This window comes from Miniopterus schreibersii (genome assembly GCF_964146895.1).
Source record: "Miniopterus schreibersii genome assembly, chromosome: 8".
NCBI classification, from domain to species: domain Eukaryota; kingdom Metazoa; phylum Chordata; class Mammalia; order Chiroptera; family Miniopteridae; genus Miniopterus; species Miniopterus schreibersii.
In genome coordinates, this window is record NC_138109.1 from 77,541,466 (window position 1) to 77,554,810 (window position 13,345).

A 13,345-nucleotide genomic window follows, 5' to 3' on the forward strand; every position below is an offset into this window, starting at 1 on the left:
ATTCATCCAGAAAGTTGAAGAGGAGAGAATACTTTCTAACTCACTTTATGAAACCAACATTACCCTGATACCAAAACCAAGCAAAGATCACAAAACATAAATTACAGGCTAGTACCTCTGATGAACATAGTGCAAAACTTCTCACAAAACACTAGCAAATCAGTATGACAATACATTAAAATTATTATACATCATGATCAAGTGGGATCATTCTAGGGATGCAAGGATGGTTCAACATCTGCAAATCAATCAACAACATTAACAAATAAAAGATAAAAATCATATGATCATGTCAATAGATGCAGAAAAAGCATTTGACAAAATAAAATATACATTTATGGTTAAATAAATCTCTTAATAATAAAATGGATATAGAAGAAAAGTACCTCAACATAATAAAGGCATATATGAACAAACCCCGAGCTAACATCATAATGATGAGAAACTGAAACCTTTTTTTTTCTAAGATAGGAAACAAAATAAGGATGCCCACTTTTGCCACTGCTACTCAACATAATACAGAGCAATTAAGCAAAAAAAAGAAATAAAAGGCATTCAAATTGGAAAGGAAGAAGTAAAACTGTCACTGTTTGAGAATCACCTTCTTTTATATATAGAAGACACTAAAGACTTCACCAAACACGATTAGAAATAATAAAGGAATACAGTATAGTTGCAGAATACAAAATCAATATACAAAAACCTGTTTCATTTCTGTATACTAACAAGAAAATATCAGAGAGAGAAATGAAGAAAACAATCCCATTTGCAATCACAATGAAAAGAATAAACTACCTACGAATAAGCTTAACAAAGGCGGTGAAGGTCCTGTATGCTGAAAACTAAAAGACCTTGCTGAAAGAAATTGAGGAAGGCACACAAAAAATGGGAAGATATTTCATGTTCCTGAATTAAAAGAATAACATTGTTAAAATGTCCACATTACCTAAAGCAATAAACAGAATTAATGCAATCCTCATAAAAATCCCAATGGCATATTTCACAAAACTAGAACAAAAAATTCCTCAAATTTGTATGGAACTACAAAAGAGCCCAAATGGCCAAAGCAATCCTGAGGGAGGAGAGCGCAGGGGACAATGCCAGAGCTATCACACTCCCTGATCTCAAACTATACTAGCCAAAGCAATCAAACTAGTACGGTTTTGGCAGAAAAACTGACACTTAAGTCAATGGAACATAACTGAGAGCCCAGAAATAAACCCACACATACATGGGCAAATAACTTATGACAAAGGAGGCAAGAATATACACCAGAGAAAGAAAGTCTATTCAATAAATACTGTTGGGAAAACTGGGCAGCCAGATTCAAAAGAATGAAACTAGACCACTATCTTACACCATACACAAAAATGAACTCAAAATGGATTAAACACATGAATGTAAGACCTGAAACAACAAAATACATAGAAAAAGCAACAACATAGGAACAAAGCTTCTGGACATTGATCTCAGAGGTGTTTTTGTGAATATGTTTCCAAAGGCAAAGGAAACAAGCAAAATAAACAAGTGAGAGTACATCAAACTAAAAATCTTCTGAACAGCTAAAAAAATCAACCAAACAAAAGACAACCAACTGAATGGGAAAAGATATTTGCAAATTATATTTTGATAAGAAATTAATATCCAGCCCAGCCGGGCGTGGCTCAGCGGTTGAGCATTGACCTAGGATCCAGGAGATCGGGGTTCGATTCCCGGTCAGGGCACATGCCCGGGTTGCAGGCTCGATCCCCAATGACTTTCTCATCATTGGTGTTTCTATCTCTCTCTCCCTCTGCTGCCCTCTCTCTGAAGTCAATAAAGATATATTTTTTTAAAAAAAATTTAAAAAAAAGAAATTAATATCCAAAATATATAAAGAACTTATACAACTCAAAAAGAAAAAAAAAACAAGTTGCATTCTTAAACTCATCTTCCAGTTTATTAATTCTTGCTTTAATGTATTTTGACATGCTCTGTTGAGTTTTACAATTATGATAGCAGTATATTACATTTTTAGAATATATGCTTATTTTCAAGTCTGCTCACTCTGTTTTTATCATTTCTAACAGTATAAGTTCAGTTGATTCATTTATCTATTTGAACATATTTTTTCTTTTTTTTTTTTAATTTCTCTTTATTGTCGAAAGTATTACAGGTATCCCATTTTTCCCCCCCATTGACACCCTCCACCTCGCTCACACCTACTCCCCAGGCTTTCACCCTATTATTGTCTGTGTCCATGAGTTATGCATATGTGCATATAACTTCTTTGGTTCATCTCTTCCCACCCTCCACCCACTTCTCTCTTCCTTCTGAGATACAACCATCTGTTGCATGCTTCAATGTCTCTGGGTCTACTTTATTTGTCAGATTATTTTGTTCATTAGCTTCTCCTTAAAGATCCTTCAACATTTCCTGTAGTGCTGGTCTGGTGGTGATGAACTCGTTTAGCTTTTCCTTGTCTAAGAAGCTCTTTACCTGACCTTCAATTCTAAATGATAGCTTTAGTGGGTAGAGTAATCTTGGTTGTAGTTTCTTGTTTTTCATCACTTTGAATATTTCTTGCCACTCCTTTCTGGCCTGCAAAGTTTCTGTTGTTAAGAAATCAGCTGACAGTCTTATGGGAGCTCCCTGGTAGGTAACTGTTTTTCTTTTGCTGCTTCTAAGATTCTCTCGTTGTCTTTAACCTTAAGCATTTTAATTATGACGTGTCTTGGTGTGTGCTTCTTTGGGTTCCTTTTGTTTGGGACTCTCTGTGCTTCCTGGACTTGTAAGTCTATTTCTTTCCCCAGGTAAGGAAAGTTTTCTGTAATTATTTTTTCAAATAGGTTTTCAGTTTCTTGCTGTCTGTCCTCTCCTTCTGGCACCCCAATAATACAAATGTTGGGCCACTTGTGGTTGTCCCAGAGACTCCTTACATTATCTTCATATTTCTGGCTTCTTTTTTCTTTTTGCTCTTTTGATTGGCTGTTTTTTGTTTCCTCATGTTCCAAATTGCTGATTTGATTCTCAGTGTCCTCTACTCTACTGTTGATTCCATGTAAATTATTCATTTCAGTTACTGTAGCCTTTATTTCAAATTGGTACTTTATTATGTTATTGATTTTCTCAGTTATTTCCCTAATAGTATGCTTAAACATCCTTATAAACAAAATTCTGAACTCTATATCTGTTAGCTTGCTTGGATCTATTTCATTTAGTTCCTCTTCTGGAGATTTCTTCTGTTCTTTCCTTTGTGACATGTTTCTTTGCCTCCCCATTTTGGCTGCTTCCAGGTGTTTGTTTCTATGTATTAGGTAGAGCTGCTATGTCTCCTGGAATTGGTAGAGTGGCTTTGTGTAGCAGATGTCCTGTAGGGTCCAGTGGCTTAGCCTCCCCAGTCACCTGAGCTGGGCCTTCTAGGTGCTCCCGCGTGGGCTGTGTGCACTGTCCTATTGTAGGTGAGCTTTGGTTGCTTTTGGCATCACTGGGAGGAATTGACCCCGCCCCCCGGCCAATCAGCTGTGAGGACCAGCTACAACTACAGCTGAAGAGCTGCTGTGCTGGAGATACCCCTATGGAGCAGGATTTACTTCAGTGGGGCTTTGGTATTCACTGAGTCAGCCCATTGAGTGTGTCACTCGTGGATTTGGTAGGGTTGGAATACAGTGTGGTCGAGTCTGACGACCAGGTGCACTGTCTCTGGGGCCTCAGGAGAGGTGCAAAGTCAGCCTGTGCCAGTGCCTTGCCAGGACTACCCAGCATGAGCTACACAGCAGTCTATAGATGACTGTTACTTGTGCTGGGCTTGGCATTGTCCAGGAGAGGCCAAGCTATGAGCCAATGCAGGCTGCTGCTCATGCCAGGCCTGGGGCCACTTATCAAGCCGTATGGGGCACACTGCTGCTTGTTTGAGAGATTTTAGGAAAGTCTCAAGATGAGGCTCGAGAGGCCACTTGCATGGCCTGGATGAGCTGCAGGTGGGGAGGGGCGGGGCCAAAGGTGTGAGTCGGGTGCTGAGATTCAAATATGGCGCCTGCCTGCCGGCTGTGTGCGGGAAGGACTCGCCAAAGGAGCAATGGCCTCCGCCAGCCCTTCTGCCTGGGAGGAAGTCGCCCCTCCACCCCTTGCCTGGATTCCAGGCAGGTTAGTTCCTCCCCGAGTGTCCCAGGTCCCTTCAGGCTGCTGCCCGGCGCTGGGCTCAGAGGGAGCGTCCCAGTGAGTCCATGCGCGGGCCCTTTAAGAGGAGCTGCTGGGGCTCCCGCAGCCTCCCCGACCCTCAGCCACAGTCCCCACTGGTTTTCACAGCCCAAAGTTGTGGAGGCTTCTCTTCTTGGCCCTGGAGCCCTGAGCTGGGGGCCTCTGTGGGGCTGGGACCCCTCTCTCCTCTGGGAAACGTCCTCCGCTGAGATTCCCTCCCAGGTTTCAACTGTGGTACCGGGTGTGGCCCGCGGCCACGTCTCCAATTCAGCCCCGATCCGCCCGTGTCTCCGCCCCTCCTACCGTCTCGATGCTCCCTCAGTTCCCTGGTTGTGGGGCTTCCGTTCAGCCAGATCTCAGGAGGCTCTGAGTGAGGGCGGTTCTGTATTTTAGTTGTAATTTTGATGTGATTGTGGGAGGCAGCGGGCACCAAGGTTACCTATGCCACCATCTTGTTGTCTCCTGAACATTTTTTACATACTTACTTTGAAGTCCTTTGGAAACTACTCTTTTTTTCTTAGTCTCTCCACTGGAAGTTCTCTCACTTCTATCTTTGCTTACTCTCTCTTATAGAGATGGATTTCCTGATGTGCTTCATATCTTTTTACTATTAGCTTATTTTCAACACCAGTCCCCCATGGGCGTTTCTCACTAGTGCCCTGTACTGCTTCTAACAGTGATCTCTAGATTTGCCAATTTTGGACAACTCAAAAATTGTTTTATAATAAAATATTTATACCATAAAAAAATGGGCAGAGAATCTGAATAGACAGTTTTCCAAAGAACACATACAGATGGCCAACAGGCATATGAAAAAATGTCCAACATAACTAATTATTAGGGAAATGCAAATTAAAACCACAATAAGATATCACCTCATACCTGTTAGAATGGCTATAATCAAAAAGATAAGAAATAGGAAGTGTTGCATTAGAAGAAAAAGAGATTCCAAGATGGCAGTTCATTGAGTGGAAGCTACACTGACAGTCTCCCAGTACCAAACTGCAACTACAACTAAAATAGAGAACAATCACCTGAATAATCAACTGCAACTGAAGACTAGCTGGAGAGCACCCTCATAACCAAGGAGGAAAAGTGGAGACCACATAGAGACTGTGAGTAAGTGCAGAGGCACCAGAGGGCTGGCTGGGCTCCCACAGGCAGCAGCTGAAGGTCCAGAGGGATATTTCAGCTGTGGGGGGTTCACACTGAGGACTCTGGGGCCTAAACCCCAGGCAGGGATTCCCAGCCAAGAGCACCAGAGCTGAGAAAGGTGCCCACATAACATCTGGCTGTGAAAAGCGGCAGGGTTTCTGTCTGCCAGGGAGAGATGGCTGGAAATGCAGGCACCCTCTTAAAGAGCCGATACACAAAGTTTCATGTGCAGCCACTCACCTTGGGCTCTGGCAGAGGGAGGCCAGAGTGGACTAGAGCTGTGTGAGAAGAATCTAAGGTTTCAGGCTCTGGAGACAGAGCTCAGAGGCTGGCTGGCTGGGTTCCTGTGCTGAGTCATTCCCCCATACTGCAGAAGACATCTTTCTCAGGCAGACTTTGCCTGCCAGGCAGCTTTTCCTGGGGGGCAAGCAATTGCCCCACCCTGCTGGAAAACCTCTTGCCCCACCCTGTGGAGTTTACACCTTGCTGTGGCCTACAGCCTGAGGCTCATTAAGAGATTAAGATCAATCACCCTGCAGGCAGAGGCAAACCTCTGGGAGCTTTGAGTCTTTGCCTGATCTGCTTCTGGACCTGGGCCTTGGAAAAGCAGACTTTGGTGTGCATCTTGGTCCTGTCCAAACAAACCCAGCCCCAGCATAGGGAACAACAAGCCAGCCCAGCAGAGGGAACCACATGCCATGAGTTATTGGTAGCTCCAAACAGGGTACTCAGGCTAGTCACAAACAGTGTCTGACATTGGCCTGCACCAGAGACCTTCCAAAAAGACTGAGAGTCCTAGCAGATCCACCCAATACATAGAAACAACCCAAATAGCCAGCCAAAATGGGGAAACAAAAAAAACAAGCCCCAAATAAAAGAACAAGAGAAGTCTCCAGAAAAAAAACTAAATGTAATGGAGATAAGCAATCTGTCAGATACAGAGTTCAGAATACTGATTGTAAGGATGTTCAACAGCATGAAAAGAACTAGTCAGAAATGACGAATGGCATAGCACAAATAAAGAATACATTGGAAGGAATAAATAGCAGATTAGAGGAAGCTGAGGATCAGATCAGTGAATTAGAAGATGGGAGAGAAAAAATCACTCAATCAGAGAACCAAAAAGAAAAAACAATTAAAAAGCAGGAGGACAGTTTAAGGGAGCTGTGGGACAACATGCTGAGTGCCAGAAGGGGAAAAGAATAAGCAAGGGAGAGAGAATTTGTTTGAAGAAATAATGGCAGAAAACTTCCCTAACCTGGTCAAGGAAAAAGTCACACAAGTTCAGGAGGCACAGAGAGTCCCAAGCAGGAAGAACTCAAAGAGGCCCACTGCCAGACACATCACAATTAAAATGCCAAGAATTCAAGACAAAGAGAAAATCTTAAAGGCAGCAAGAGAAAAGCAGTCTGTTACGTACAAAGGAATTCCCATAAGGCTGTCAGCTGATTTCTCATCAGAAACTCTACAGGCGAGAAGGGAATGGCATGAAGTATTTAAGGTAATGCAAAACAAAGATCTGAAACCAAGACTACTATATCCAGCAAGGCTATCATTCAAAATAAATGGTGAAACAAAGACCTTCCCAAACAAACAAACAAAGACTAAATGAGTTTATCACCACCAAACCAACATTGCAGGAAATGTTAAAGGGACTGCTGTAATAAGAAGAAGAAATAGGGAGAGAAACATGGGCATAAAGAATCAAAATGGCAATAAATAAGGACCTATCAACAATAACCTTAAGGACTTTAAGGGAGAGATCAACAGCAATATAGTCATGGTCGTGGACTTTAACACCTCCACAAAAGTCAACACAGAAACAGTGACTCTAAATGGCACACTAGATCAGATGGATTTAATTGACATTTACAGAACATTTCACCCCAAAGCTGCAGAATATACATTCCTCTCAACTGCAAATGGGTCATTCTCAAAAATAGGCCACACAAGAGGACACAAAACAAGTCTCTACAAGTTCAAGAAGACTGAAATCGTATCAAGCATCTCAGGTCACAATGGCATGAAATGAGAAATCAACTACAGTAAAAACACTCAAAAACATTGTAGCACATGGAGGCTAAATAGCATGTTACCAATAAGATCAAGAAAGAAATCAAAAACTTCCTGGAAACAAATGAAAATGAATACACAACCCTAAATTTATGGGACGCAGCAAAAGCAGCCCTAAGAGGGAAGTTCATAGCACTACAGGCCTACCTCAAAAAGCAAGAAAAATTTTTTAATAAACTACCTAACCCTACAACTTAAAGAATTAGAAAGCTCCCCTGTGAAACCACCTACACCAGGGCTTTTGTTTGCTGGGAGATTTTTTATTGCTGCTATAATTTCATCAGTTGTTATTGGTCTATTCAGGTTTTCTGATTCCTCCTGATTCAGTTTTACATGTTCTCACTCATACGTGGAATCTAATAAACAAAGTAGACTGAGGAACAAAATAGATCCAGAGACATAGAAGCATGAAACAGACTGATGAATGTCAGTGGGAAGGTGAGGGTGGGAGAGTGGGTAGGGAGAGATTAATCAAAGAACTTATATGCATATATGCATAACCCATGGACACAGACAATAGTGTGGTGAAGTCTGGGGGGTGGGGGCGGATGCAGGGTGGAGGGGATCAATGGGGGGGAAAGGGGGTATCTGTATGTAATACTTTCAACAATAAAGATAAATTTTAAAGATAAATTTTTTAAAAGAGATTTAAAAAAAAAAAAAAGAAGAAGTGTTGGAGAAGATGTGGAGAAAGGGAATGCTCGTACACTGTTTTGGGGAATGTAAATTGTACAGTCACTATGGAAACAGTATGGAGGTTCCCTTAAAAATTAAGAGTGGAACTAACGTCCTGGTCAGGTGGCTCAGTTGGTTGGAGCATTGTCCCATACAACAAAAAGGTTACGGGTTTGATCCCCAGTCAGGGCCCATACAGGTGGCAACCAATTGATGTTTCTCTCTCACATCTATGTTTCTCTCCCCCCTCCCCCCAAAATCAATAAAAATATATCCTCAGGTAAGAAAAAAAAAACAAAAGAATGGAACTACCATATTATCCAGAATTCCTCTTTTGGGTATTTACCTGGAGCTATGGGAACACTAATTCATAAAGATGTATGTACCCCTATGTACATTGCAGCATTAATTACAATAGCAAAAAATGGAAATAACCTAAGTGTCCATAGAAGGATGAATGAATAAAAAAGATATGATATATACAGGGGTCGGCAAAAGAAGGTTTAAAGGTCTACACAAAACACAGAGTTTATTCTGGTATTATTATTTATTAATTATCATATTATTATCCATACAAACTACTGTAAAACTACTTTGCCCACCCCTATGTATAATGGACTACAGGGGTACTTCGGTTTTCGAATGTAATTCGTTCCCAAAGACCGTTGGAGTTCTGAAACGTTCAAAAACTGAGGGATCCACAGCCGACAGCTGGGGCTCAGGATCTTGCCCTCAGCGGAAGCCGTGTGGCATGTTCGACTTCCGAGGCGTGTTTGAAACCCAAGCATTTCGCTCCAGGTCTGCGGCATTTGTAAGCAGAAGTGTTCGTCAATGGAGATGTTCGAAAACCGAGGTACTACTGTACTACTAAGCCATAAAAAAAGATGAAATATTGCCATTTGTGACAACACGGCTAGACCTTGAGGGTGTTATGCTAAGTGAAATAAGATAGAAAAGAACAAAAATGGCATTTTATTCATATATGGAATATAAAACAAAACAGTAAAATTAAACAAACAAAAAAACCTCACAGATGCTGACTACAGAATGGTGATCACCAGAGGGACACGGGTGGTGGGAGTGTGAACTGCGTAAACAGGGTCAAATATAGGAAACAGAAGGAAACTAGTCTTTTTATAGTGAGCGCACATATTGAATTATAATGTTGTACACCTGAAATTTGTTATTAATGTTACCTCAATAAATTTAATTTTAAAAGAAAAGCACACTTGAAGTGATTAATACTATATGAACTCTCAGCGGAGAAATACAAACTACAAAAAGAAGGAAATTAAAACAATTAGAACTGGAAATCTGAAATTTTTTTTAAATTCTCTGGAGGGACACACTAGCAGACATGATGACAAAAAGGAAGGAGTCAATGAACCTAGAAGATGAATCTGTAGAAATTAAACAATATGAAGGACAGAGAGAAGAAAGTATTGAGAAAACATAAGTAAACAGACTAACATCAGCGAGATGGAAAATAAGGAAGTTTCAGGCCCTCATTTCCCCCTAGAAACATGAAATAAACAATGACAGACCCCAGTCAAACATCTACAGCAACAAGTAACTGTCCAATCAAGAAAAAAATCACATTAAAATAATAGGAAATTGGTGGCATTTTTATTGTCCGTTGGCCCACCCTCTCCCTGCGTGGTGTGGGTGGAAAGAATTGGCCTAATTTGAAGCTCTGTCCGCTGGGACAGAAGGACAGAGTGGAACTTGTGTACAGCTTTCTGGCCTGTCCGCGGGCTGCTGTAATTAGATACTATTTCAAACCCATTAGGATACTACTATCAAAAACCAAAAAAAACACATGAATTTATGCTGAATAAAGAAAAAATTTAAAAACCCAGAAAGTAGCATGCGCTGTTAAGAAATTGAAAAATTGGAACCCTTGTGTATTGCTGGTGGCAAGACAAACTGTGCAGCTGCTGTGAATAACAGCATGGCAGTTACTCAAAGGGATTAAACACAGAATTACCGTATGATCCAGCAATTCCACTTCTGGATATATACCCAAAAGAATTGAAAGTAAACGCTTGGCCCTGGCCTGTGTGGCCCAGTTGGCTGGAGTGTCGTCCTGTACACCAAAAGGTGGTGAGTTTGATCCCCAATGAGGGCCCATACCCAGGTTGTGGATTCGATCCCCTGTCGGGGCATGTATGGGAAGCAACCAATCGATATTTCTCACTCATATCGGTGTTTCTCTCTCCCTTCCTCTCTCTAAAATCAGTTTTTAAAATAATAAACACTCAGATATTTGTACACCCATGTTCATATCAACATTATTTACAATTACCAAAAAATGGAAGCAAACCAAATGTCCACAGACAGATGGGTAAAACAAAATGAGGTATATACATGCAATGGGATATTATTCAGCCTTAAAAAGTGTACATGTGCCCAGCCGGGCGTGGCTCAGCTGTTGAGCACAGACCTAGGGTCCAGGCGATCGGGGTTCAATTCCCGGTCAGGGCACATGCCCGGGTTGCGGGCTCGATCCCCAATGGGGGGCCTGCAGGAGGCAGCTGATCAATGACTCTCTTCATCATTGATGTTTCTCTCTCTCTCCCTCCCTCTCCTTTCCTCTCTCTGAAATCAATAAAGATTTTTTTTTTAAAGTGTACATGCTACAACATGGATAAACCTTGAAGACAGTATGCTAAGTGAAATAGGCAGACACAAAAGAACAAATATTATATTATTTCACTTATTTGAGGTACCTAGAACAGGCAAATTTATAGAGATAGGAAGTAGAATAGTGGCTGCCAAGTGCTGGTGAATGAGGGAATGGGGAGCTCCTGTATAATGGGTGGACTTTCAGTTTTAGAGATGAAAAGGCTCTGGAGATGGGTGGTGGTGATGGTTACACAACACTGTGAATGTACTCAATGCCACAGAACTACGCACTTAAAAATGGGTAAAATGGGAACTTATATGTTATGTACATTTTACCATGATGAAAATATTTTTAAAAAACAGTACAATTCATCATATCAATAGAAAAGATAAATATGATAAACTCAGTGGATACAGAGAAAGCATTTGAAAAAATTTAATTTCCATTCATGATAAAAAAGGAAGCAAACTAGCAGCAGTAGTGAATTTCTTCAAATATATAAAGGTAATCCTCAAAAACCTGAAACTAAGAACAAGTCAAGGATGCCAGCTTTTATCAATCCCAGTTTTTAAGGAAAGCAAATAAATGTTTGTAAATGGAAATATGAATAAATGTGTCATATCCTATGTTTAATAATCTAACAGTATTTTCGGAAGCCAAACTAGGATATAAAGTTAGATATATTCATGTGAAGATATTATGGCCTGAAATAGAGTTGTATCAACCTCCCATGGTTGTGAAGCCTTAACCATTTCTTCTTTTTTATAGGCCTCCAAAATATGGTCAAATAATCTTAAGTAATCAGGATCATCACTTAACTTCTACCCTTAATTTGGACAAAAATTCAATGTGTCACACTGCTCAAGAAGAAGATGTCATGGTTCTAACTCATATTTTATAACATGTATTTGCCTTCTTTGAATATGAATTTTTTAATTAAATTGTTAGGTTATGCCACTGAGGATACTGGGGGGGGGGAAGCAGGCAAGGAAATTATTTTATTAGGGCAATGATCTCAATGGGAGCTCCCAGTACAAGCAAATTAATGAGCTGGAATTCTCTCTCTGTGTGTCTCTTACCTTCAAAGCAGAGAGGACTTTGTCTTTATAGCAAACTACATTTCTCCTGTCGGGCAACAACATTTTTTTGAATATTTAGTATGTCAAAAATGCAGGAATCATTGACTACGTACTGTGCAGCAATACTAAAGCAAGAAATGTAGAAACCCCATCTGGCTGGCATAATCATAGAAGGAAGTGCACCAACAAAGGTAATTTGCCAAGGAACCAAAGTTTAGCTTTGATTGTTGGGATCCAACTATTCCATATCCCCACTGTTACCACCTGGCCCAAAGCCCACCGTCCCTCTCCTGCTTCTACCCTTGTTCTCCTAGAGGCCAGGGAGGAGCCAAGTCAGATTGTGTCGCCCTCTTTTTAAGACCCTGCAACAGCCCCCCATTTCTGTCAGTGTATAATGTGGCAGACTAGGGATAAAGCGAAAGTCGACCCTTCATAATATTGTATCCTAGGCCCCTGGTCATGCTAGGGATGGGCCTGCGCTTCCTGACTCATAGAGCATAAAAGCCCCACAGTTCAGGGGTCCGATCCCTCTCCAAGAATCCCACTCCAGGCCTGCTAGATCTCTCCTCAATAACCAAGGATGCAGTGATCCATAGGGGACCCACACACCGGTCCCTACCTCCATGAGTTGTTTTTCAACTAGGGCTCATCCAGATGCTTGGGCTGTTTGAAAATGGGGTTCATGCGATTTTATACATAGCAATGCTTATTTTTATTCTCACTATATGTCTCCAGGACCACAGTAAGTCATTTTTTAGCTAAGATGTAAAGAGAGTTTGTTATAACCTATATATCTCTAAATGTATCTGCATATGACAAAAATTAGACACCTACCTGACAACTATCGTTGACATTGGAGGGTCCTGTATGTTTTTGTTCAACAAGTAGCATTTTTTCCACCCATGACTTGCATTGTTGATGGCTTTTCTTTTCCACAGGGGCATATGGCTTGGCTTTGGAGTCAGATTAATCTCTTTTGGAAACTGATGTCTTGCTAAGATCCTTTCTAAGCCAGAATGTTCAGAATTCTCACCTAGTAATAGGATGAGCATTACTGCAATTCAGTGTTCCTCTCCATTTTTGCATAGCAAGAGTAACATGACACTAATTTGAAAAAGAATATTTATGCCACTTAATAATTGTGTCAAACTAATGGCAAGTTACTGCACAATTATTTCTATTTTTAGAATTTTTAATAACATTCTGCATTTACACAACATCCACTGCTTCACATTGACCTCAATTGGCCCCTAACCAAATTGCCCATCTACAGTGAAACAACGCTTTGCCAGAATGTAATTCAGTACTCTACTTCCCTTAGCAAAACGGCCAGGAAGGAAGGAAGGAAGGGAGGGAGGGAGGGAGGGAGGGAGGGAGGGAGGGAGGGAGGGAGGGAGGGAGGGAGGGAGGGAGGGAGGGAGGGAGGGAGGGAAGAAAAGAATCAGCTGAATTGCACAGTGTGTTGAGAGACATAGTTGACTTATATTGGAGTGTAAGCTTCTTAACTCTTTGCTAACTACTAACAATTTGAGAACCAAAGCCAGTTTGCAGGCTCTAC

At 41.0% G+C, this 13,345-nt stretch overlaps 1 protein-coding gene across 1 annotated transcript in view; it reads right to left on the minus strand.

Moving 5' to 3' along the window:
• Positions 1-13,345, minus strand: part of LOC308561261 (testis expressed protein 56-like) — a gene marked incomplete at its 5' end in the record, with an annotated part of 33,500 nt that overhangs the window by 11,762 nt on the left and 8,393 nt on the right. Inside the window, one exon of the mRNA XM_081146048.1 lies at positions 12,622-12,820. Coding sequence (XP_081002174.1) covers positions 12,622-12,820 — 199 coding nt within the window. The remainder of the gene's footprint in view (positions 1-12,621; positions 12,821-13,345) is intronic.